This window comes from Panthera tigris, chromosome C1 (genome assembly GCF_018350195.1).
Source record: "Panthera tigris isolate Pti1 chromosome C1, P.tigris_Pti1_mat1.1, whole genome shotgun sequence".
NCBI classification, from domain to species: domain Eukaryota; kingdom Metazoa; phylum Chordata; class Mammalia; order Carnivora; family Felidae; genus Panthera; species Panthera tigris.
The window spans coordinates 103961309-103987721 of NC_056667.1; the positions used below are offsets into that span (position 1 = coordinate 103961309).

The following is a 26413-nucleotide window of genomic DNA, read 5'->3' on the forward strand; positions in this document are numbered from 1 at the left end:
ACATCAGTAAAAGAAAAACCAAAGCATATAGTCCAAGTGTCATGTAAGTATCATCTGCATACGTGATAGTCAGCGTTGTCAGCTTGTATGTGGTATGACTTTAAAAACATGAGCAACAAGCAAAGTACATGAAACACCTAAGAAAATGAGTCTGTCCTATACAGTCATCCACAATTGCCAACCCATTATTCATATGAGGACAGTATTTTATGAATCATGTTTAAAAGTTTTCCTGAATTACCGAAAAGTCTACAGAAAGAAAAATTGGCCTATAATGTCACTAAGCCAGATAACGTGCTAACTTTTTAAAAAAGTATAAATAGATGCACACAGTTACCGAATGAAAAATGAAAGCTTCTTACCCATGCCCCTACTTCCTAGCCCCAGTCTTTCTTCCAAGGGAGTTTTTTAATACCTGACTAGCTTTTCCCAGAATTCCCAGCAGCCCCAACCCATCATATTAACTAATTTTAACAATAATTTAAGACAAACACAATTGTAAAGGCAAATAAATCTTTTGGGAAAGGTTCATGTAAACAAATGGAACTTCTAAATTAATCACCATCATACATCATCTATAGTTTGGGTCTTTCTGGTCACAAGGAGTTCCAGAGCCAACTGTAATTCGTTTGTATTTTTCTCCCCATGTCTGGATTTTTAGGCATTGATGACTGGGCCTTTCATGTGTATATCTGGTTTCCCTTCCATCAAACAGGAAACTTCCAGAGGAAAGTGTCTAATATGTGTCCTGAGAAGAAGCACCTAGCTCGGTGCATGTTTATCTGACTGATTCCTGACTCTGACTGCAGTCAGATCCCACATTTAGACTGGAAGCTATTGGTCAAGGCCAGCCCCTCCACGTGGCTGCCTCCAGGTGGAAAGCAGAGGGAAGGGCCTGGGAAAAGAAGCACTCACTGACCTGCCTGTTCCAAGGCAACCAACATGGACTGTTCAATAAGGTCTCTCTCTATGAAGCTGCGGAAGTCTTCGTTGTACACAGTGAGATCTGGAAGCTGGAAGGCACAGATGGGCATTTCCAGGGGGTGCTCACTGCTCCCCCCACCCCCACCATTGGAGGAGACATGGGATCGGGCCAGGGAAACAATGCTGGAGCTGGCGTGGGAGATGCCCCTAGACAGGCGTTTTTCTGCAATGAGAAATGGAGTTACCTTAGAACATACACAGCCCAGAGAACTTTCCACTCACATGGTGATAGTTACCTCTTGACAAGGGTTACCTCTTCTAGCACACAGGGGCTAGCTCTGAATCTAACTGGCTGCCACATTTCCCAACCCTTTTTCTCAAGCCAAATACAAATGGAGAAATATAGAAAGTAGTATTTTTGCAAGCACTTATATTAGCACCAAATATATATTCCGCTTTCTACCCTTTTTAAGAGAATTTGCCTGAACTTCTCCCCATGATTCTATCTTCTTTCAATTCCATTTCCCAACATAATAGGGACTCATTCAGTTGGCAACTTGGTCACTGTTTGGTAGGAAAAAGAGGAAATAAAGGAAGTGGGGCTTTCGTTTGGCTAGACTGAATCAAATAATCACTCTGATAATTCTCACTGTTTGGAGAACATAGGAAAGCATTTCCATTATAGAAAATTAATGATAAATCACCCGGGAACTTTCTTATCTACCATCAATATCATTTACTTACATTATTTACTACAACTTTTCTCGATACTCATATTTATCAGAACTGTAGAGGTACAGTCATTCTCACTTAACATGCTACAGAGAAAGACAATAACATAGACAGTGCCCCCAATCATTTCATTTGTTTCAATTACATGGCACTTACAATTCCCCAGCAGATATTCTGTGATCACAATCTGCTCAGTGTCATGTTACAATTCCTTTGCATGGCTTGAGTTATATCAAGATTATTAAAATCGCTAAAAATTATGTTGGGAAGTAGTTCTTAATGAAATACTTGCCAGAGATGACACACAAAGTCAATCAACAGTTGTCTAAAGTTATTTCATAGTGATGTTCTTTTTTAAACCATTTTTTTCAAGTATTTAAAAAGTACCAAAAAATAAAAATAAAAATAAATAAAATAAAAAAATAAAAAGTACCATAAGCCCGTGGTAAAAAATCAAAATACCATCAATAGGTGCAAAGTATTACAAAGAAATCTCCCTCATATTCAAAATTTCTGATCCCTTCCCCCGAAGCAAACTTTTGGATCCTTTTAGAATTTTTTATGCACACAGAAGCACATACAGCTTTTAAAATTTTAAAAAACACTAACAAGAACACACCATATAACTCTACTACATCTTACCTCTCTCAGAAGATTTTAGAGATGGTTCAAAAACAGCACATCAGGTTCTACTTAATTCTTTCCAATGGCTGCCGAGTACTCCACAACATAGAAGATTTTAATTTATTTAATGGACATTAAAGGCTGTTTTCAAGCTTTAACTTGTCCTTTTTTTTTCAAGCTTTCATTTCCAAGCTTTATGCCACATATGTGTATGTGTCTATTTATGTATGCATGTATATATTTATTTAAAGGACATATATATACGCCCACATGCACATACACATATATGATAAATTTCTAGAAATCAAATTGAGTCAGAGTACACATGCATTTTTAAATTTTGATAGACACTGACAAATATTAACCAAAGAGGTAAATGGCCATAATCCTTTGAATTTTACCTTTATGTACCTTATCACAACAACTAGATTGTTCTCCTTCCTCTAGTTCTCTCCCAGTATCTGCAAAAGGCCTTACTACAGAGTAATATTCAAGATGCAGTGAGACAGTGTGGTACCTTCATACAGGGTAATCCCCATAATGCACCAAGACACACTGAGGCCACCTCAGTTTGGCAGGGGAGGAATAGGGTCATTTCCAAAGGATGACTCCATTCAGCAGTCCCCTCTCTTCCTTTCTACTCCATCTACAGAAACACCCCCTCAGTTACCCCAGTACCTTGAACGATGTCATCCTGCCGCTGTAGGGTGGGCCGGGGAGGGCGGGCAGACTCTCTATCAGAAAACCCTTTTTCAGGGGTCCTGGAGCCACCACTCCCTTCACTAAAGGGTGGCGGCAGGTTCCCAGCACGAACTTGACGTAGCTGTTCAAAATCACTGAGGGCAGCACTCACGTCCCAATTCTTTCCTGGCAGGAGACAAAGCAAAAAGGGAACTGGGTGCTCAGAGTACAGGGAGATCGAGGAAAGACCTAGAACGGTCACTCAAACCACCTTCTCAAAACTAGCAAGCATGTGCTCATGAGCGTGTCCATCATTCTCCCAATCCTTACCCTGCTTTAATTTTCTTCATTAACACTTCACTGTGCGGTATCACAATTTATTTATTTACTTGTTGTCTATTTGCTAAGTCAGCTCTGTGAGCACTGACACTTTGTCTCTGGACTGAAAGGGCCCACGCAGACCTAGTGACCTTGTTTGACAGCTAACACAGAGGAAGCCTAAAGAAAGAATGAGCTAGTTTGCACCAGGGACAAGTACGACGAAAGCCCAGGTCTCTTAGTTCTGAGATCCAGAGAGTTCTTAGCCTAGACATGCTCTAGGACGTCCTAGACCATCTGAAACTGTGTATGAGCATTCTTCTATAGAAGGAGCTGACAGCTGTCATCAGCTTACCAAAAGGAAATGTTAACTGCCCCTAAATTTAAGAATCACTACTCTACTGAAGAAAAGACCCTAAATGGTAGATTTGTCACAATAGATTTTTCTACTGCCTTCTCCAGTTGTATTACTCAATACATCACATTAAGACATAATCGTTCACACTTTTTTCTCTTCTATTCCATCTGCTACCCACTTAATTCAATTCCTATCACCCAGTGTCCCATCAATCCACTCTAAAGTATCCCATGAGATTAATCTTTTTAAAGCACAGTTCTTTTTTTGTTGTTGAGAGAGAGGGCACAAGTGAGCAAAGGGTGGGTGTGTGTGTGGGGGGGGGGGGGGGAGAGAGAGTGAGAAAGAGAGAGAGAGAGAGAGAATGAACCAGGGCACACCTGAAGTGGGGGCTCGTGGGTTTTTTTTACCCAAAGTGGGCTCATGTTCACCTGAAGCGGGGCTCGAGCTCACCCGATGTGGGGCACGAGCTCATCCAATGTGGGATTTGAACTCATGAACCATGAGATCATGACCTGAGCCAAAGTCAGATGCTTAACGACTGAGCCACCCAGGCGTCCTAAAGCACAATTCTGATCATTTCAGTTCCACAATCAAAATCGTGAATTTCTTGCCACCGCCTACAGAATAAATTCTAGACTCCTGTGTCGGACATTCAAGGCTTTCTATGACCTGGCCTACTTTTTTTTTTTTTTTTTTTACATTTATTTATTTTTGGGAGACAGAGTGAGACAGAGTGTGATCGGGGGAGGGGCAGAGAGAGAAGGAGACAAAGAATCCGAAGCAGGGTCCAGGCTCTGAGCTGTCAGCACAGAGCCCAACGTGGGGTTCGAACCCACAAACCATTGAGATCATGACCTGAGCCAAAGTCGGATGCTCAGCCGACTGAGCCACCCAGGCGCCTCTATGACCTGGCCTACTTTTCCAGGTTTTTCTCTGTGCTTCAATTTCCCTGACTATGAAAATGGAGATGATTCCATGCTGGGCTGTTATGAAGATAAATGAATTAAAAGCCCTGGTACACAGAAAGCTTTATATATGTATTTATTGCTGTTGCTGTGATGTCTTGATATTATAATTCTCCAGTTAAGCTGTATGAATCATTAATGCCTAATGAATTTACTTCTGAACCATTACATTCACTATTTCTTCCAACTCCCTTTGCTCACACTGCATCAGTCATACTGGCCTCTGTGCCGTTTTCCTACAAACAGCTAAGACTGCTCCCACCTTTAGACTTTCCACCAACTATCCCCACTGCCTAGAAGGCTCTTTCCTCAATTTTTTCTACATAGACAACTCCTCATCTCCTTCTGGTATTTGTTCAAATGTCACATTCTTAATTAGGCCTGCCTTGATTACCCAAGTAAAAATCACAACCTATCTCACCATTTCCCTTATCATTTTCCATAGCACTTCACACCTTATAACATACTTTCCAATGACTTGGTTATCATGTTTATTATTTGACTGTGTTTCCTGCTATAATATAAGGCCAGTTTTATTTTATTCAAGCACCTAGAACCTGGCACATAGTAGGTTTTCAATATATATTTGTTGAAGAATGAGGACTTTTTTCCTGACTCAACAAATGAACGAATGAAGGTTTACCACACAGTTGGAAATACAGAACACCGTACTGAACACTGACTCTGCATTTCCAACACTGTGGTAGACTCCTTAAAATCAGATCCTCCTAACAATCAGCTTGTCCAAAACTGAATGTCCATCCTCCTCCTCCTTTTATTCTTTTTATTTTTTAAGCATTTATTTATTTTTGAGACAGAGCATGAGCAGGGGAGGGGCAGAGAGAGAAGGAGATACAGAATCCTAAGCAAGCTTCAGGCTCTGAGCTGTCAGCCCAGAGCCTGAGGCAGGGCTCGAACTCATCAACCGCGAGATCGTGACCTGAGCCAAAGTGAGATGCTCAACTGACTGAGCCACCAACCGAAGGCGCCCCCCTTCATCATCCTCCTTCCTAAGACTTGCTTCATCTCCTTCTATATTTGATGCCAAATCCGTAATGGCATCACAAGCCCTCCAGGCCAGAAACTGGCCTCGTCTTCAGCTCCTCACTACTCAAACCTGACTCCTCTTCCCTCACTACCTAGTCAATGTTTGCGCTCATCACACATCTCTCAAAATCTGTTCTTTCTTGCCCATCTCTATTGTCACTGCCCCATGCACGTCTCATGATCATCCCCTGGTCTTTGGGAGGGGCTCAGCTAGTCTCTCTTCTGCTAATATCTCCCCTCTCAAATCTGTTCTTTACACTACAACCAAAGCTAGCTTTTAAAGAAAAAGCAAGAGAGAAAGACAAAGGCAGGGGGGAAAATGAGGATCAGGCCCTTTGATTTCCCTTCGAAATCCTATCTTAAATCCATCCACTTCTCTCTCTACTGCCACCACAGCACCACTATCATCTCCCACCTCAACTGTGGCAACAGACTTAACTGGGTCGACCACTTCTCTGGCCACCTTCTGATCCATTCTATAGCCTTCACCCAAAGCTCAAATCCAATCATGTCACTCCCCTGACTACAACGCTTCACCAGCTTCCCACTGAACACAGAATGAAATGGAAACTTCTTACCACAGTCTACAAAGGCCCCCGTATTCTGCTTCCTGCCTCTCTACTCATTTCCTACCACTCTTGCTCCACTCCTCCTACCTCGTGCCAAACTCTCTTTCACCTTGGGGTCCTTGCGTAAGCTTCTGTATTGATACTCTCTCGTCCATCCCTTTGTTTTGCTACCCTCACGCGCTCTTCCGGGTTCAGCTCAAATGTCACTTTCTCAGAAAGGCCTTTCTGTATCCTACAACTAAATTAGGTTTCTCTCTTATACTTCCATACTACCCTCTCAACTTTTCCTTCATAACACAGAAGTGTGTGTGTGCGCGTGTGTGCACGGGCGAGTAAGCAAGACTGTGGCGGGGGGGGGGGGGGGGGGGGGGGGGGGGGGGGGAGGGGGATTACATCGATATTAATTGTAACGTAATTGTGAAGAGCCAGCCTCTGAAACCAGATTGTCTGAGTTCAGATCCTCCTTAACTTCTCTGAACCTCAGTTTTTAAAACTGTAAAGTGGGATAATAAAACCTATAATGCAGAGTGACTTTAAGAATAAAATAATCTTATCTCAAGTACCTCACACATATTGAAGCGTACACCATTCAACACATGTTACAAAAGGAAGAGGAAGCGTTTGAGCTGAATCCTGGAGGACGAGGAGAATTTGGGGAGAACAAAGGAGGAAGAGACACTGCAGACTTCAAAAACAATGTGACCAGGGAAAGGTGACAAGTGGGGCCAAGCTGAAACATAAGAAGGTGGCAGGAGATAAAACTGAAAATGCCAGTCAAGGGCAGAGTCATCCTGAATTAGATTACTGGAGTTTAAACCCAGACCTTCCATCTCCTAATTAACAGGTAGAAGCAAATGTCAAATTGTCACACCTTGCTAAGGCTAACAACCTAACCTGCCCCTTCCTCCACAGGCTTACCCATTTGTATCATTATATACTTCCATCGTCAAAAAACATCTGTTAATTATGACTCTAAGCAAAGGATTCTACTGACATGATTCCAAGCCTTGAGGATCTTAAAGTCTAGAATGTTCACATTTATGGGTATATACAGATATAAGTAAACGAAGGCAGCAAAATGAAAACATTAACTTAATTCACTCGACAAAGAACCATCTATACAAATTAGGGAAGAAAAGAAACAAAACCACGGATGATTCCAAATACAAAAACCCAAAAGTCATTTTTATAAAGAGGAAACCTTACAGATCTAGAATTACACTCTTAGTGGACTAATATAAAATTTCACTTGCATTACCATAGCACAAATTGACAGTGGAGAAAGCCACCCCCAAAATTCAAGGTAAAAGGGGGATTTGCATTTTAAAATTATGGTGAGTCATACACAAAGTCATCAGAAGCAACTTAAATGTAAGGCCTGCCATACACAAAGTACCTTTCGGATCACTTTAAACTGTTCCAAGTCATCCTAACAATAGCCTTTTATTCATTTACGTTTTTTTTTTTTTTTATGTTTATTTTTGAAAGAGAGAGAGAGAGAGAGAGTGTGTGAGCAGGGGAGGGCAGGCTCCAGGCTCCGAGCTGTCAGCACAGAGACTCAGGGCTCCAACTCACAAACCTCGAGATCATGACCTGAGCCAAAGTTGGACGCTTAACTGACTGAACCACCCAGGCGCCCCCACTATAGTCTTTTACTTTCTTCTCATGCTCCCCTCATGACTCCTTACCTTCCAGGAGATCTCGGGCCAGCCCAGGCTCTGCGCCTGTGGAACGGACAAAATCCGACAGGACAGCATCCATGTCCAGGGTCATGTGATCATTAAGTACTTTCAGGCAGCTGAGATAGGGTGGACATAGATCAAAACTCAGCCCTCCACCTGAGGAGGAAATAAACACATAAGGCTCAAATTACACTGAGACAGGATGATCACAGCCCAATTTCCGCAGCTTCCTAACCAAATGGGGAAACTATCCTGCCTCATTCATTTCAGTTGAATTTATTATGAAGAGCAACATTTACTTTCCTAATTCCCCATTAAATTCTTAACTACTAAATTAATCACAAAACTTAATGTCACTCTCAATGCTTTTCTTCTGTCTTTCTAGAGTATTCCATTTCCCTCCATCAGTTTGCTTACCCAAACTAATAGAAGGAAACAGCAGACTACCCACCCTGAAGAACTCCCCACCTTGTTTATTTCCTTCCTGGCATTTGCTATACCCTGAAATTATTTTAATTCATTGCTGTCTGGTCTCCTCCTCTAATATTTAAGTTTCTTGAAAGCTGAGTGCTTGTGTGTCTTGTTCACTAATGTATCCTCATCATGTATCACTTGGCACGGTGCCTGGCATACAGGCCCTCAGTAAATATTTGCTGAATGAATACTATACACTGAATAACTTTAGAGCTGACTAGTGTTCTGAGCCTGGCTGTGGACACAGAAGGAGCAAACTGACAGCTAAAACTACTCAAAATGAAACAATAAGCTATTACACAAAGCAGAGTAGAGATCCCAAAGGTACACAGAGTTCATTTTTGTCCATTGACTTCATGAACCCAGGAAACATGCCTTTCTCCACCCAGGACAAATGAACCAAATAAGTTCACCTGAAAAAGATCTCCTCTTTCAGACTTGACTTTGGCAGAAATTCTGTCCCTGACCTGATAGCCTGGCACCAATCCACATTCCTCTAAAGTTGGCAGTCCCAGCTGAGGAAGCAATAACAAAGTGAAGAACAATCTCTAACCAAATTTGGCCACGGTAGACAGGTTTAGTTCTCTGGAGAAGACGGCTTGTTCCTACAGTAACCATAACACACCTGTCCTACCACACCCACCAATCCCTTGCTTTTTTGGGGAAGGCCAAAAGTAGAATTCTCAAAGGTAAAACGTGACTCAGGTGACTCTCTTCAGAAACATCTTCTCGTAAACAACCTGAAGTCTAAGGGTGACTCAGATACTTTTTCTTCAAACGCCCCTTACCCCAGGACACAGCTTGTTCAGTGGTATGATCAGATCCTGATTTTCTGCATTCCTTAGAAATATTAAGGCAAATAAACAGCAATGATTTGTGGGTCATAAAGCCAGTAGGTCACTAACTTGGTGACACCGAATTTTTTGAGAGAGAGGGCAAAATACAAAGTATTCTCTCTTGTACGATTCCAGTAGTACAAAAGATCCATGAGTGCAGGGACGTGTTTTATTCATATTTGTAGCCCCAACACTTAGCACAGCACCTACAATATTGTAGGCAGTCAGTAAATGCCTGAAGAGTAAATGATTAACTCAGTGAACCTCCACACCAGCCACCACCAAACCAATCAATTTTCAGCTTAAGTTAGCAGATAAGAAATTCCAGGGTCCTTCATGCTTTATATAATCCCTCTATTTCTAGATGGTCCTAATCCATCTTCCTAAGTTTCAGAAACTCTCCTTTCTGTTACTACTTCCACCACCCTCGGATCGTATGATTTTGACCTACACCTGTGTATGTTAGCTGGGTGGCTTTGGTCAAATTACTTACAGGGTTTCAGTTGCCTCTTGTATATCCTAGACTTGCATTTGATGACCTCTAAGATCCTTTCCAGGGTTAAAAAAAATGAACTTCAGTTCACTACAGCCTGACATGATCCTGACATTCTCTTTCGGTCTACATATTATCAATGTCTAATTTCCTTCCACTTCAGTATCACAATTGTGAGAAAAGGCTGCCAATGCATAAGGAACTTTTGGCCCAACATACCTCAAATTCAAACTGTTGAGTTATAATTAGTTTCTTACAATTTATACTTAAGAGTTAAATCCCTTCAGAATTCATAAATGAATGAGTGGCTTCCCCCTCCCCTGATACAGAGAAGAATTTCTTCTCCAAGACCATTTTAGTCCTTGTCTCAGAGGTCACAGGAGATGGGTGCAGCCCAAATAACTTAAAAGCATAACTAATGCTAAACCAAGAGCAGAGCAGCAAAATGAATTTCAATTTTCTCTTTAAAAAAAAAAATATGCAAAGGAACTTAGGAAAGCCACTATAACTTTCTGAAAGAATGTGGGAGATGTACAATAAACACACAAACGGCCGTCAGCAATAAGAGACAAGAGTTGATTAAGCCACACACGTGTAGGCAATTTCCCACCCAGCCAGACACAGGCTCCTGTGACTAAGAAACCAGTGAAAACCATCAATGCCATGCCATGGCATTACAGATCTCATTTGCCAACATAGTAGGTCATTCTTTCCAAAAATTAGTTTTGGAAAGTAATGTAGAGATCCAACGGTTATCTAGAATTACTTGCTAAAAAATTCAAATACTAAACCAAACTTCTTGGCAGCACATTGTTGTACTTGATGCCTCCAGGTGCGGCCACAGACTCCACCCTAACCCCACCCACCAGGTGAGGACAGTAGCTTTTGTTACATCACCAGCAACACCGGGCTTGCGCTTCTCAAATTCCAAATGGGAAATATCCACAACACAGACTAAGACACACAGTCCTGGGCTCTGTCTCAGCACACAGGAACGAAAAAAAGAAAACACTGGCTTCCAAACTTTCACGCAAAGCAGAAGAGGCACTCAAACATCTGTTGATTGAATCATGTATAGACAAATCTCAACTGGGGTCAAAACCCACCAATCCTCCAAGTGGACAAGACTAGTGATTACGTAATCCAGTGTCTGCCCCCATGCAGGAACCCTTCTATCACATCTCTGACAGAGAAGTCAGCCCGCCTCCACATCGATACAAGTTTTGATGGAGAACTCATTCCTTTGCCACATGTCCATCTTATTGTTGGACAACTCTAATTGTGAGAAAACGCTTTTCTAAACTAAATCACCAGCCCACCTCCCTCTGTAACTTTCACATAATGGCCTTTGTTCTCTTCTCTGGAACAATAAAATCTATTCCCAAGAATGATGGCATTTTCATAGAAAAGGATTAGAGAAAGCATTTCTTCACAGAAAAATGGGTTGTTTACAAATAAACAAATATAAGGCTTAAAAAGTCAGGTGGTTGCCCAAAGTCTGAACCCAGATATTTTGGACACACGCTCTCTCTACTGCACCACACTGCCTCCCAAGGCACTGTGGCATTACTGAACCCCAAACGACCCTGATTCTTACCCACTGAATTCTAAGAAAGGGCTGAGCCTCTCGCTCATATTTATTAAAGACCTAGACTCCTGCCTTATATTGCTCTCACTTTAAATCCTACCGTTTTCCTCAGCAATTCTGACACCCACCTGCACAATCCATCCAACGTTTCTGCCAGAGAGTTTCATAATCTCATCAAATGCAAAGACCTCCATCTCCACTCCAACGCCCCAGTCCTGGACCCTGCCATCTCCTAAAATTACTGCACCTCTGTACTTTCAACTTCCAACACCTTACTTTGGCTACAACCTCATCTTGCTTCCAGCCTTCCCTCTCCACTACTAAACCTGCTGTCTTAATTCAAGATATCCTCACCTCAGACTAAGACATCCAATTCCTTATTCACCTTATTCACTAATTCAACAAAAATCATGGAGTGCCTACTATGTGTTAGGTGCGCTATGGTCAGGATTAGAGACACAACAATGAACTAGATAGATACAATCTTTATCCTCACAAAGATTCTAGTCTGGAGGGGGAAAAAAAACCCCACAAAATTTCATAGAAGATTATAATAAAGAAATGCCCAGGAAATGGGTATTATCTCTTACAGGGAGTCAGAAAAAGCTTTCCCAAGGAAGTGCTATTACATCTAAGGACCAAGGAATGAGTAGAAATTGGAGACAAGCTGGGAAAGAAAGAATACCCCAAGCAGAGGAAACCTGGCTCAACGTTCTGTGGTAGGAAGAAACACAGAGGTGAGAATGGTACAAAATGAGAATTAGGAGAGGCCTAGTGGACCCTGTTAAAGATTGAGATTTTATCCTAAAAGTAACGAGAAGCCATTGAAGGGTTGGAAGTAGGGACTGGGCATGATCAGATTTGAAATATCAAAAGATCTCCCTGGTTGTAGTGAGAAGAAGAATGTGGAAGGAACACACGGATTTAAGGAAACTGGTTGGGAAATTATTGCAAAGACGTGATGGTGAGCTGGACGAGGATGACAGCAGTGGCGATGAAGAAAAATGGATAGATGCTACTTTGTCCCTTCTTGCCTAATTGAATATGAACCCAAAGACCGATCACTTATTTTCCTGTAAAAGCCTAGTTCTGCTGTCCGTCTAGTTCACTGGCCCGATATGGATCGCTCTCCCATTCAACTTCTCTGCTATCTGAGGTTCCTGAGCAAGACGAGATCACATAACCACGCAGGGCAACCCAACTACAAATTAATGGTATCCAGTCTCATTACTTTCAATGAAACACTGCTGTCTCCGTTTGACTTTGGTACAAGTCAACCCATCTTCTCGGCTACTGACCCACACCTCCACCATTCTCCTACCCAATCCTCATCACCTCCCTTACTCCTAACATGTGATCTTGCCTCTGACTTCACAGAAAAAAATTATGAAACAAGGCGAGAGGGATTCCTTCGTGTTTCCTCCCCTGTCCCCACCTGCCAGTTGCTCTTCTCCTCCATCCTGCAAAACTCCTTAAGAGCGACAACATCCACTGATGCCACTTCCTCACCTTAGGTGCAGTGCTCATCCTGCCAAAATGTGCTTCTACTGAAGGAGAGTGAGTGGCACTGACTTACAGTAAGGTCATCACAATCACCCTTACTGCTTATCTGAAGTGTTCTCTCTTTGTAGCACTTGACGCTGGTCACTCTTCCTGCCTCTCTGGCTCTGTGTCTTGGTCACCTTCGCGGACTCCTCTTCCTGTGCCTGCACCAAGGGTGAGTGCACCCAAGGCTCTACCTCTGGCCTTCATCTCATTTTATATCACCTCCACCAGAAACGTCATTCATGCCCCTCAGCACTCGATGCTGATGACCTTAAACGTATTCACAGCCCCAAACTCTCCACCTCACCTCCTACATGCCCTTCAAACACAGCACATAAAAACATGATCTCAGGGGCCTCCTGTGTGGCTCAGGTCATGATCTCACGGTTCCTGAGTTTGAGCCCTGCGTCAGGCTCAGTGCTGACAGCTCAGAGCCCGGAGCCTGCTTTGGATTCTGTGTCTCCCTCTCTGCTCCTCCCCTGCTCATACTCTGTCTCTCTCTCTCAAAAATAAAGATTAAAAAAAAAATTTTTTTTAATAAAAAAAAAAATCTCATTCTCTCATATCTGTCCTTCCCCCTTCCAAAGTACTCCTCTTCCAGTACGCATATTCTAGCAAATGGTACCATCGCCCCTCCCCCCATCATCCAATCAATCACAAAAGCCTGGGAGCCACCCTGGACTTCTCTCTTACTTTATCCTCACTCACAAATAGTCCATTATGAAGTGCTACTCATTTTCCCTTTAAAATTTCTCCGATCCATCCCACACTCTCCATAAGCTACAACTCTTATTCTCTCTCAGATTTTCATAACCTGCACTCCAGGAAACAGCTTCCTAATTTCTCCCTCCTCCTCTCTCCAGTCATTGCTTGCTTATGGAGGCTGGTCAATCTAAAATGTGAATATGTATTATATCTCACTGCTCTAAATTCTTCAATGACTAAAACTTAAGATTCCTTCACAATCTGGCTCTCCCTGACCCTCCTGCCTTATTCACCTGCCACCATTCCCCTTTCTGTGCTGGTAGTTCCCCAAGTACACCATGTGCTCACATTTCAGTTCCTTTGCCTATGTTGTCCCCTCTGCCTGGAATGACTTATGGCCTAGCAGGTGAATTCTTATCTCTTCTATAAGACTAACTCAGTACTACCTTATTTTCAAAACATTCTCTGGCTTCCCAACTTAAGTTGCCCACTCCCTCCTTGCTGCTGCACCTGGTACTCTACCACTATTATATTATTTATCACACCAGAGTACTTGTATTTATTTACACATTTGTTTCCACCACACACACACACACACACACACACACACTAGAATGGATGATAATCAGATAATCAGTGTTGTAAACAGGTAAATCTAAAACAGTGGTCATTGTAAAGACATGTGCTTGTTATATGATCTTATTTGCAACAAATTTCTCTTCCTTAAACACTGTTTAACTCAGACTAATATTACATTCGGTCTGCATGGTCTGAGGGCCCAACTACTTAGTAACAGAGAAAAATGACCCAAAATTAAATACCGATTATAGATAACAGAGCTATGTTAAAATGTCTGAGAAACTACTGACCCTACATTTTCTCGTCTGCCACGTTCCCCCAAAGCATCCACGTTCTCACATTATACCCTCTCCCGGTTCCAGTGATGCACTACAGCTGTGTCTGAGTCCCCTCCAACTCCTCCCAAAACTCACTGGAAAACCACAACACTTAAGGCTGTCAAGAATTTTCAAAGGTCAGAGACTCCTCCATGTCTATGATGTCAGTCCCAAGGAATCCAGACAGGGAGAAAGAGGAGGGACAAAAAGCCTTAGAAATTTCACACAATTCTTGATTAGTGGGAGGGAAAAATGAAAGACTCTGTTGGCAGATTGTTTTTAATTAATATGGATCGTTCCAAGTGAAAGAAACAAAATACAACCTTCTTAGAAAAAAGAGAACATGACCAAATTCCATACGAAAGAGACCTGTGTAGACCTATGTTACAACCCAGAGATGATAAGATGGCTCTAAAAGGAAAAAAAGAAGTGACAGGAAGTAACATGCATTAAAGCTTCAGACATTATTTCACTTTAACATCCAAGCAACACGAAGAGGTTTGTTTCTATCATTAACCCTACCTCATGGATGAAGTTGCCAAAGCTCACAAAGGTTAGGGAATCCACTCAAGATTACACAGGTAAGAAGCGGCAGGACCAGGATTTTCATGAACCCAGCCTATATGACCCCCAAGACCGGACCTGGCACTACAGCACACCCCATCCAGTGCGGAGGACTGAAAAAGCACGTGCCGTCCACCTGCCCTATTTCAACTCTTTTCAACACTACACTGAGAGAGAGAAATGGTTCTGGATTCAGGCAGATCTAGGTTCAAATCCCAGTCTACTACTAAGGGCTATGTTATCATGGGTAAGTAATACAACCATTTTGTGTCTCCATTTCTTTATGTATAAAACAGAGAAAATATCTGCATTTCAGACCTCTTGGTAGGATTAAATATCCGAAGATACGTTAGGGCAGTGCCTAACACACACAGCAAGTCCTCAAAAAAGGTCAGCTGCCTTCCTTCTGCCTAACTCCCCCCACATACTCTGCCTCACTCCACTGCTACCCAATACAGCCCGTGGTATCTTTCCTCCAAAAGCTCTCACCACTCCTCCTTAACAAACCCTCAGGTCTCCCAGCCATTTCCAAGGCACAGTCAACACATGCACACAGGACCCAGTCTATCATTCCCATTCCAGTGTCTTTCAACTCCTTGAGCCTCAAAGAAAACTCACAAAGGGCCTCCTGTGGTTGTACCTTCTACCAGACGGTCCCTCAAAAATAACAGCAAAAGAAAACTATCTGTACTCTCCCGGACATACAGACACAGCTGAATAGCTCATTTATTCCCAAATTTCCAGGAATAGCAAATTCACACATATTTACTGAAACCCTAATGTCTTTAATCTACCAGTCCTTCCTCCCCACCTTTCCCCCTTACTACTCTATTCATTCCAGATTCAAAGATTTTAGAATAGTCTCTTAATTTCATGCATGTTGTCTATTTTGGGGGGACAAAAACAAATGTTTACATCTCCTCCTACTCACCCTGCACAATTCTGGATTGTTTTCTACCACCACTATAGTGTATACCCAAGGAAAATCCACTTTCTCTCCCTAAATCAAACTTAAGAGAAAAAGCTCAACCCAAAAAAACTCTATCATATAATTTACCATTCCCAAACAATGTATTGGTTTACCATATGCTATTGTGTGGATACAGCCCAGTAAGGACTCAAGAATTGGTCCTGTGGCTTTATCACTATCAGTGGTACATGCAGAACAAGAACAAGATTTAACTATTTTTTAAAAAGTTTCTAGATTTTGGGGGCACCTCAGTGGCTCAGTCAGTTAAGTGTCCAAGTCTTGATCTCAGCTCAGGTCTTGATCTCAGGGTTGTGAGTTCAAGCCCCACACTGGGCTCTGTGCTGGGCATGAAGCCTACTTAAAAAAAAAAGTTTCTAGCTTTTTAAATCAGGCCCACAAATAGCAGAAATGAATCTCTAAGAGACAAATTTATTAACAGCCAAATGCTAATACAGAGATCAGGGAGAAGCTCACAGAGAACTCCTTATGAACTGACATTTCTCTTTTTAGTGCTACTGATAAAAGGCTCTTTGGATTACAGTTATTTGGGAAATTTAATAATTCGGAAGACTTGTACAATGGAAGTGACCTTTAGAAAAATAAGGGCAGAGAGAGTCATAAAATTGGCACAACAACAGAAACTTGAATAGAAACAGAAATCATGATAATGTTTATTTTCTTAGATCCAGACCAGTATTTCTATTTACCACACACAACGAATTTTTTCTTTTCCCTTTCAGCTAGGGTCAACGATAGTTCAAGGTTTGAGTCTCATTAAATTCAACTTTTAAAAGAATAGTCTGTAAAAAATAAAAGTTCTACTTAAGCCCTTAAAGATTCTGATTACTAAACTTTTGACATGAGAGAAAAAATAAATACTACAAATCAACAGAGGCTGGCATCATAATAAAACACATTCTTTCTCTAGGATCAACCCACAAACATTTAGTAGCTGACAATCTTCTCTCCCCTTCTTGATTCCTAATTATTGGTCATTTTGCCATCAATTACAGAACATCTATTCAAGGAGAGAAATAGCAGAAGGAAAAAAAATTTTAATTACTGAGTATCTATAATTAGTTATCCACAGGAAATTTACTCATTTTGTAAACTTCTGATAAATTAACTTCCTTCAGCACACAACTACTAAGTTTTTAAAAGCCCCAAACAATTAAAAAAGAAATTTATCTTTTACAAAATTATATAACTCCATTCAAAGGAAGATACTTTTTATTACTATCATTATGTTTAAAGTTCTCTACCTGTCCCAGCCGTACCTAGACCTCATTTGAATTCCTGTAGGCCCAGTATGTGCAACATTCACTGGCACTTGCTGTTATCAAATACTGCCCTGTAACATTACTTCCTGATACATCTTATCTCTCAATTTGACTATCAGTAATTCATTCAATCAAAAGTTACCAAGCTGGGTCTGCCATGTACCAGGCACCGCCCTAGGGCTTCTGGAGATACAAGTGAAGCTACAGCCCTACCTTCAGGGCACTCCAGGCTGCTGGAAGAAACCTAAACATGTTATTTGTGCCCAGTGGGGTAGGAAGAGGTATAAGAACAACTGGTTTACCTGGATGGGTTAGGGAAGTTTCTCAAATTGGTATGTGTAAGAGATCATCAGGATGGAAAACAACATACATTCTAGATAGAATTAAGATCATTGAGGTTGGCACCTTTCTTTTATGTTTTAAAAAATTCTAGGGGCACCTGGGTGGCTCAATCAGTTAAGCTTCCAACTCTGGATGTCGGCTCGGGTCACAATCTTGCTCAGGTCATGATCTTGTGGTCATGGGATAGAGCCCCACAGCGAGCTCCCTGCAGAGCACAGCCTGCTTGGGATTCTCTCCCTCCCTCTTTCTCTGCCCCTCCCACATGCATGCTCATGCACTCTCTCTCTCAAAATGATAAACTTTGAAAACAAACATTCTAACCAGGCCTAAAAAATTTCTTGGCTCATACTAGATGACCAACAAATATTTGTAGTTCTAAATTATTCATGCTAGTCCATGTGTATGGATGACTGAGAACTAATCTATATCTAAAACAGGCTTGTGAATTATTTACTGGTTCCAAATGTCATCATTCACCCCACAGACACATATAATCAAGGTCTATATGAACAAACATATTATGGCTGAATATAGCTTGCTGTGATTTGTTTTTAAAGCACTTTCACAAATATGGCCTCATTTAATACAAATTTTAAAAATTAAATACTCTTTGAGATTTTTAATCCCCTCTTCTCTGATGGAAAATACACACACACAGAGAAGCTTACAAAGCTTAAATGATACCCAGATAGCAAGGAGCTTGGACCTAGGTATTCTGAGTTTGAATACAGGGTTCATATCAGTTCTGTGGGGGATTATGGTAAAATCAAATCAGTCTAGCCATGTAAACTCCACAGACTAAAGAATTCTTTAATATTCTGCTATTAAAAATACTATCCGAGACACCTGGGTGGCTCAGCTGGTTAATCATCCCCTTTTGGCTCAGGTCATGAACTCATGGTTGGTGGGACTGGAGTCCCGTGTCCCTATGCTGACAGCTCAGAGCCTAGAGCCTGGAGCCTGCTTCAGATTCTGTGTCTCCCTCTCTCTCTCTGCCCCTCCCCTGCTTGTGCTCTCTTTCTCTTTCAAAAATAAATAAGCATTAAAAAAAATTTTTTTTAAATACTACCCATGTTCATCCACACTACCGGCCACCACCATCCTCCCCACTTCCCCACGAACTCAACCAATACACACATATTTCTATTTCTGGGTTGAAATTAAGAAGCAGAAACTCCAGGGGCACCTGGGTGGCTCAGTCGGTGAAGCACCCGACTTCGGCTCAGGTCATGATCTCACAGTTTGAATTCAAGGCCTGTGCATCGGGCTCTGAGCTGACCGCTTTGGAGCCTGCTTTGGATTCCATGTCTCCCTCTCTCTCTGTCCCTCCCCGACCTATGCTCTCTTTCTTTCTCTCTCAAAAGTAAATAAATAGACATTAAGAAGCAGAAACTCCAACCCAAGATATCCTGAGCATTATTTGGGTCTCTTTCATTTGTGTATGTTGTGCCTTTTGTAGTAATAATTTTTTTTTTAATTTTTTTAAATGTTTTATTTTTGAGAGAGAGACAGAGACAGAGCTCAAGCGGAAGAGGGACAGAGAGAGAGAATCTGTCTCTGGACACAGAATCCAAAGCAGCTACAGGCTCGCAGCTGTCAGCACAGAGCCCGACACGTGGCTCGATCTCACGATCCAAGAGATCATGACCTGAGCCAAAGTCGGATGCTTAACCGACTGAGCCACCCAGGCGCCCCATAATTTTCCTTTTAAAAGCAACCAAGCCTCTTATATTTAAGCACATAAAATTAGTTATGAGCATATAATACAATCTGACAATTCTAGTCTATTTAGGAATGTAGACTATACACTTCTATTTTTACATAATTAACCCTTCACATTTGGGGTTTATGTGGAATAAGCCTGGTGGTGAGGTGCAGAAAGTCAGTTTGCTTTCCTTGTTTGGCACTTTGGAATTATGACTTTAAAACCAGGACATCAGAGATCACTTCATTCCAAACCCTCAAATTACAGACGAAGGCATAAGAACCAGGTGAGTGAGATTAAGTGACTTGCCCAAAGTCACAGAGCTAACTAATGCTGTGTATGGACTATAAATCCGTTGACTCCTATACTAGTAATCTTTACCTGACTTTACATATACCAATGACTTTCGATTTTCCATGTGATCCCTTTGTGGATTTATCTATGAAAACTTCCTTTCTTCCTGCCACCCAGCTAAATCTCTCACTTCTACAGATGTGTACCAAAGAAAAAGATATATAATTAGGAAATTTCATCACTTAAGCAAGCCATATTAATGGCAATCATCTACATTAGACAATCAGGAAGGCATGCTAAAATCAAATCATCGTTTTTGTTTTGTTCATCACCACTAGAGATATAAACTGGATTTGAAAATATTCTTCTATCACTATATCCCTGAGGCCTGAAATTCTGTAGGAACAAGGTAGGATAAAATTAAGTGTTGACAAAGAGATAGATTTTCTTTTTCTTTTCTATGGACAGTTTGAAGCTATAACATAGTACTCTTATGCTGTTATGAAATCACAGCAATAACCAATTTTGAACAGAATAAAACATAAAATAAAAACCAAGAGAGAAATAAAGCATCAACTTTTAACACAATACTTCTCCTTGTCCGAAAAAGTAAAATGCCTGCAAGCATCCGAGCAATCACTTTCCTCACATTCACTTTGATTCATGTTGACCTGTAGGAAAGCTACATTTCTTCCTCCTCTTTGGAAGGGCCACCATCAGCACAACAGCACCAGGTCAGTGCAATTCTCCCATAATGAAAACCTTAACCTCCTGACTCAATCACTCAGTAAGTACTTAGCAAGGACCCACTCTGTGCCAGGCAGTCAGCTAAGTGAAGGGGATGCATAAACCAATAAGCCAACAGCCTAGACATTCATCTGATGGGCTGGTTCCAGAGAAAACCCCAAGATAGGTATCAGCTAACTTCCTTTATTCAAAGATTTACTGAGTTCTAGGCACCAGAAACAGAAAAAGATGTAAACTTGTAAAGTAAGCGTCTTTCAAATTTACTAAACAACTTGCTCTTCTGAATTAAAATCACACGTTCTTCTCCAAGAAAGACAATCATCAGAAGTTGACTGTAAAGGCTTTTGATGGTAACAACTAGCCAGATAATTTGGTCAAAGGTACTGTTTCCTTAATCTTACCACTTTGGGAGGCCATACTGTCCTGGGCAGAGACATTTTATCAGTATAGGATCCATAACGGAATGTGGTTGATCTTACCAACAGACTAGGATGAATTGTTTCCTATGTAGATAGATACTTCAGTAGAATGTACGAGAAGCCTCTGAGGTCAAACATATGACAAATCCTATTTACCTTTCTTGCCACAATAGAGTATGTCTAAGTAGTATAGGCAACCCTTCATGATGACATAGCCCCATGCTAAGTTTTCAGAGTAACAGGTCTCTGCTTTTCCTTCTCTCTTCCACAAAAAGTACAAATAGTATGAATCAGTACATAAGTCATTCAGCAAATATCCCATGGTCCTGAGTTTTTCTCCTCGAAATTAATCCAGGAAATCAACCCTTGTTAAAATGAGTCCTATCCCATTAATATTTTTAGCATTATTATTGGTAGTGGTGGTGGTGATAGCAACTGCTAGCTTTGCAGTTCACAAAATACTTTCAAATGTATTACTTCATTCACTGAAAAAAATAGGGAGAATAAAAGGAAACATCATAGGCAACTATCTCAAACAGGAAAAATTGAACCCAGTTTAACTGGAATTGAAAAGCAAGCATTTTCAACTCTATCACAGGATCAAGAAGCTATTTCTATCAAGAAAGCATAGGATTGACTCTAGCAAAGCAAAATCACAAATTTCCCCTTAAATTATGCCCTTAAATGCTAGGCCTAATTGATTCAATTTGTACATGCTAAGACCGCAGTTTCAGCAAGAATCTGATATAAATCTCCAATACCCCAATCCCTTTCCCAATGTTTTACTCACAGTTAAAGGATCAATAAATATTTTTCTAAAGAAGGAATACTTACTGATGAGAAAGCTGCTGCAGAAAGACAAACTGACAACTCTCACCATTCAAGTACCTTTAAAGATTTAACAAATATTTACTGTGCACCAATCAAGGACCAAGCACTAGGTTAGTCACATCCACATAAATCATCTCACTGACCTTATGTGTCCTGCACAGATATTCCTAAATCCCAACTCTTAATTGACTTGGGTCCCCAAAACCACTTCTAACACTAGCCCCCTTCACCCCATCTAATTAATCCCTAGAACTCAACTGGAACACCGCTTCTCACTCTCACAGACCTAATCATTTTTTAATGCTTCCGACCTACTAGGTAATGCTTACCACAAAACCTGTGTGCCTGTTTTTAAGCTCCTAACTCCAGAACAAATACCATCTAGCCTAGATATGGCATCTGGTGATAATGGTCATGATCTAAAATAAGTATTCTCTTGGATCACACTAGCTAAAGAATAAACCTAGAATGCTAACAAAACTAAATTTCAGCTGGGCAGAAGACACTGGATTTTAATAGTCTTCCCAACCTCGAGACTACTTTCTAGTCCTCCAAATATAGAAAGCTTTCTCTATTTGAATGAACTGCCAAAGTTTGACCCAAGAGTCCCTACTCACATACTCAACAGAGAGAACTGGGGGAAAAAGAAAAAAAAATATTCCAACTGGTATGACCACATTACAACATTAACAACATATTACTCACCATCATGTTACAAGAAAGCACTTGCAAGTGGGCAAGGAACATTCAGGAAGCCAAAGAAACAAACAAAACTCTCCCAGTCCTCAAAACACAAACACATCCAAATTCCAAAGCAGGTGGCACTGTCCAGTTTATACCCAGGTATGAGTGGGTGGAGAGGGAGTAGGAAGGGGGGAGGGGAAGAGAGGAAAAGCATCATTGGGCAGGTGTGCTTGTTGGCACTAAGATAGATTTTTCTTGGATTCGTGGAGAATCTTTTTAAACAAAGAAATACTAGAAGCCCCACCTATCTTTATAACTTAAGTAATCACAGAGAACATGCAATATATGTAAATGGTAGCATGTTATAGTGGTTACATACATTCCCTTTGGAATCCACCAGATCTATACATAAAGCTTAGCTCTGTCACTTTTGTGCTATGTCACCTTGGGCAAGTTATTTAACTTCTCTGTGCCTTAGCAGGGACCTCATCTGATAGTCACTGTGCTATCCTTAGCACCTTAAACAGTACCTGAATATCTTGGCTGAATTAATAAATATTTTATTAACACCATAATAAATATATAAACAAAATAAGTATTTTAGATGAATTTATCTGTAAATAGGCATAAAATATCTATCTTACGGAACTGTTATGAGTATTAAGTGAGGTGATATATAAAGTACTTAGCATAACTCACAGTAGGGTCTCACTATTAAATAGTAAAATTTTCTTCCTTTCACTTCCCTGCCAGGTCAGAAGTTATAACAGATGAGCCATGGCAAAGACTAAAATAGGTAAGAATCGGGGTGCCTGGGTGGCTCAGTTGGTTGAGCGTCCGACTCAATTTCAGCTCAGGTCATGATCTTTCAGTTTGTGAGTTAGGGTCGCATCCGGCTTCACACTGGCCATGCAGAGCCTACTTGGGATTCTCTCTCTCTCCCCCTCTTGCTGCCCCTCCACCCCCCAAATAAATAAATATGTGGGGTAAGAACTGTAGAAGCCAAGCACTGGAAAATGTTTATTACTAGGGCCCTAGTCATAAGATCCAGGAATATTTCATCTTGGCAGATGAAATTAAATAATAGACCCTTGTGGGGCGCCTGGGTGGCTCAGTCGTTTAAGCGTCTGCCTTCAGTTCAGGTCATGATCTCATGGTTCGTGAGTTCGAGCCCCACATCGGGCTCTCTGCTGTGTGCATAGAGCCTGCTTCAGATCTTTTGTTACCATTTCTCTCTGCCTCTACCCCGCTTGTGCACTCACTCCCCTCCCTCCCCCTCTCTCTTTCTCTCCCAAAAATAAGTAAATAAAAACTTAAAAAAAATAATAGTAATAAACAAATTAATAATAGACCCTTGTAGTAGGTACATAATAAATGTTAGCTGATCCAGAAAATGCTAGTGTGAGTCTTCAGGTATCGGTTACCAGGCAGATAAAAGCCTGGCAGAATAGGAAAAGGGAAGGGAAAGGAAAGGAAAGGAAGCAAGACTGAGTCACATCTTAAATATACCAGACTATGTATTTAAAAACCAAATATAAAGGATTTTTTAGAAGGCTATTCAGTTCTCTAAAACTTCCTATTAGCGAAAACACTCTATTGATTCACAGTATTTTCTGACCTTTTTAGGTAATAAGACCTGTGTAAGTAAATTGTTCTTAATTGCTGACAGGGGTAAATAAGCTTAAAAGATTTGGGTCCAAAACTCTCCTCCTCCCTTTACTCCAAAAAGACTGATGGGGCCTTTGAGGCTACCTCACCTACAGCCTATAACCAGAGCATCCTATCTACACGCAAAGGAAAAGACATTTCATCTTCAAAATGGGAAGTCAGAGAGTACAACACAATTAAATCCAAAATCGGAAGGAATCTTTTTCCTTGACTACGAAGAACTGAATGTCAGAAGATGGCTCTAAGGAATGCGGGTCACTGTTGCATTATGAGCCCAACAGTGTACACATTTAGTGTCTAAAGAGAAGGAAAACCTATGCAGAACTGAAAAGGCTTGTGGTTAAACCTCATCATAATGTGGTCTTTGACTTCCCATTTCACTTCCCAGGCATCTCCTCATTTTTAACCACTTGACCCACCTCTTCTTAAGCAATAGGATATAGTAGAAAGAGCACTGAACAACAGTCAAAAGAATGGGCTCTGAGCCAAGTTCTACTAACTTAGGAAGTCTGCAAACTTAAACCGGTCACTTAAACTACATATTTAGTACTGAGAATACTGGTCCAGACTCAGTCCTCTCCAAAGGCTTCCACCAAGGTATCCCTTTGCAGAGTAGATGCATCAGAAACCAACCAAACCCAGCTCCTTTACTGCTATAACCCAGACTGAGAACATATGCACTATCATCTCCTCTTACTATAAAAGCAGTTACCAAAGTCTATTTTTTTTCTTCAAAATCACTTGAATCTCTTCCCTTTCTCCATTACCATCACCCCTGTAGAGACTCCTTTTCCCCAGGACTATTATAACAGTCTCTACCTGGCCTCTCTTCTTCCATTTTACACTGCATAACTGAAATCCATTTTCCTAAAGTATTCATTTACACGTACAATTCTGTGCTTGGGGATTTTTCACTGTAAGTACAAACCAAATTTCCCTGCCTGAGATTTAAGGCCCTCTCCAATTTACCTAACTCTCCAACTTTATCTCGTTCATCTACTTGCTCTGTCCTCAAGACAAGGTGGGCTCAGTTCACTGTTCCATGCCTTAAATGCCTTCTAAATACGCACTGCTCTAATGCCTTCCCCCTAAATTACCGTTTTCTCTCTTCTCTAAGGTCTAGGTTACCCTAAGTGTAAAATTTCCCCTTATCTACTCACTCTAAACTTCTATATAATTCCAGGGAGTACCTGGCCAGCTCTGTCGGTAGACCATGTGACTCTTGATCTGGGGGTTGTGAGTTCAAGCCCCAGGTTGGGCAAAGAGCTTACTTTAAAAAAACAAAACAAAACAAAACAAAAAACTTGTATATTATTCTGTATAACAGTACTCCTCACTTGACACTTAGCACCCATGACTTTGTGTTACTATTTCTCTTTCTATGCAAATATTCAGTCTTCACAACAATTATTTTTCTTGATTGACTTGAACTCTTTCTATACCGAGGCCTAACTTCTCATTGGGCAAATACTCAATAAAATGTTTGTTGTTAATGGTAACTACTACCTTGGACAAGTCAAAGTTTCTGGACTTTATTTCCCTACCTAGAAAATGATGACAATATGTAAATTTCCTTTAGGTTCTAAAATGCTGTATGATGGTATACATACTACTTTGCAGTTGTTATTTGTTTTTCACATTTTTTCTATATACGTATTTATGTATATATAACTATTTCCCATTTAACACAGAACATGAATTCCCGAGGGGCTGATTCTCCTACTATCTGTTTATTTACTTAGGTAACACGTCCTTGGCATCTCCTTAGAGCTTTCTGTCCAAATTCCAGTACACAGCAGGTATTCAGTAGAAAGGAATTCAGTCTCAACCTGGCAGCTAACATCAAGAGAAATTTGTGTAGACAATTTTTTTCATCTTAATTTCCATAATGAACTGGCATATTACAAAAAACTTCAAAGATGATGTGAGAGAGAAGGAATTTAATGTTAAAATGAGAGGTCACCTTGTGCCAAACAGCTAGGAATTTATTTTAGGCAACCAAAGAAACTAGGATGCAGCAAATATTAAGTCTAACTTTCAAATTCTATTTTCAGGATTCTGAGGAGTATGGGAAGTCTGTATCCCCAGTCACTAAACACGACCAAGTATTCTTCATGTCAGATAATTGTGTCCTTAGTAATGTCCAGAAAACTTCAGAAAATGAATGAGTACTCTAACACTCAGCCAGGTGAGCTCTTAATTCAAAGAAGATGTAAGCAAATACAAAGGAATTCATAAGAGCAGGTAAGTTTTAAAAATAAATGAGAACTCGCTGTCCAAAATATTTTTGTTAGCAGCACGATAGAATGAAAGACCATTGTCTTCCTCAATTCTTCACACAAGACTATCTTCACGTAAAGACCAAGACTTACTCATACTAAAGGCTCAGAGGGATTTTCTTTTCCTTCAATGTCATTTATTAATGATTCAAAGGACAATAGTAGACCAACTCATTTAAAATGACCCTGACTT

The 26413-nt window shown here is 40.8% G+C and overlaps 1 protein-coding gene and 1 long non-coding RNA gene across 13 annotated transcripts in view; one reads left to right on the forward strand and one right to left on the reverse strand.

Moving 5' to 3' along the window:
• Nucleotides 1–26413, reverse strand: part of OTUD7B (OTU deubiquitinase 7B) — a 52372-nt gene that overhangs the window by 13930 nt on the left and 12029 nt on the right. For 4 of the 12 annotated variants that reach the window (XM_007088042.3, XM_042993999.1, XM_042993998.1 and 1 more), the window contains 3 exons: nt 7907–8056; nt 2959–3147; nt 920–1147 (listed from right to left, as the gene is read on the reverse strand). In XM_007088042.3, coding sequence (XP_007088104.1) covers nt 920–1147; nt 2959–3147; nt 7907–7991 — 502 coding nt within the window. In that variant the 5' untranslated portion in view covers nt 7992–8056. The other 8 variants (XM_042994002.1, XM_042994000.1, XM_042994007.1 and 5 more) reach the window with 8 other exon arrangements.
• Nucleotides 12842–26152, forward strand: LOC122240851. The gene is made up of 3 exons (XR_006220573.1): nt 12842–13008; nt 23027–23069; nt 25996–26152. It is a non-coding gene; the product is annotated as an uncharacterized LOC122240851 (long non-coding RNA).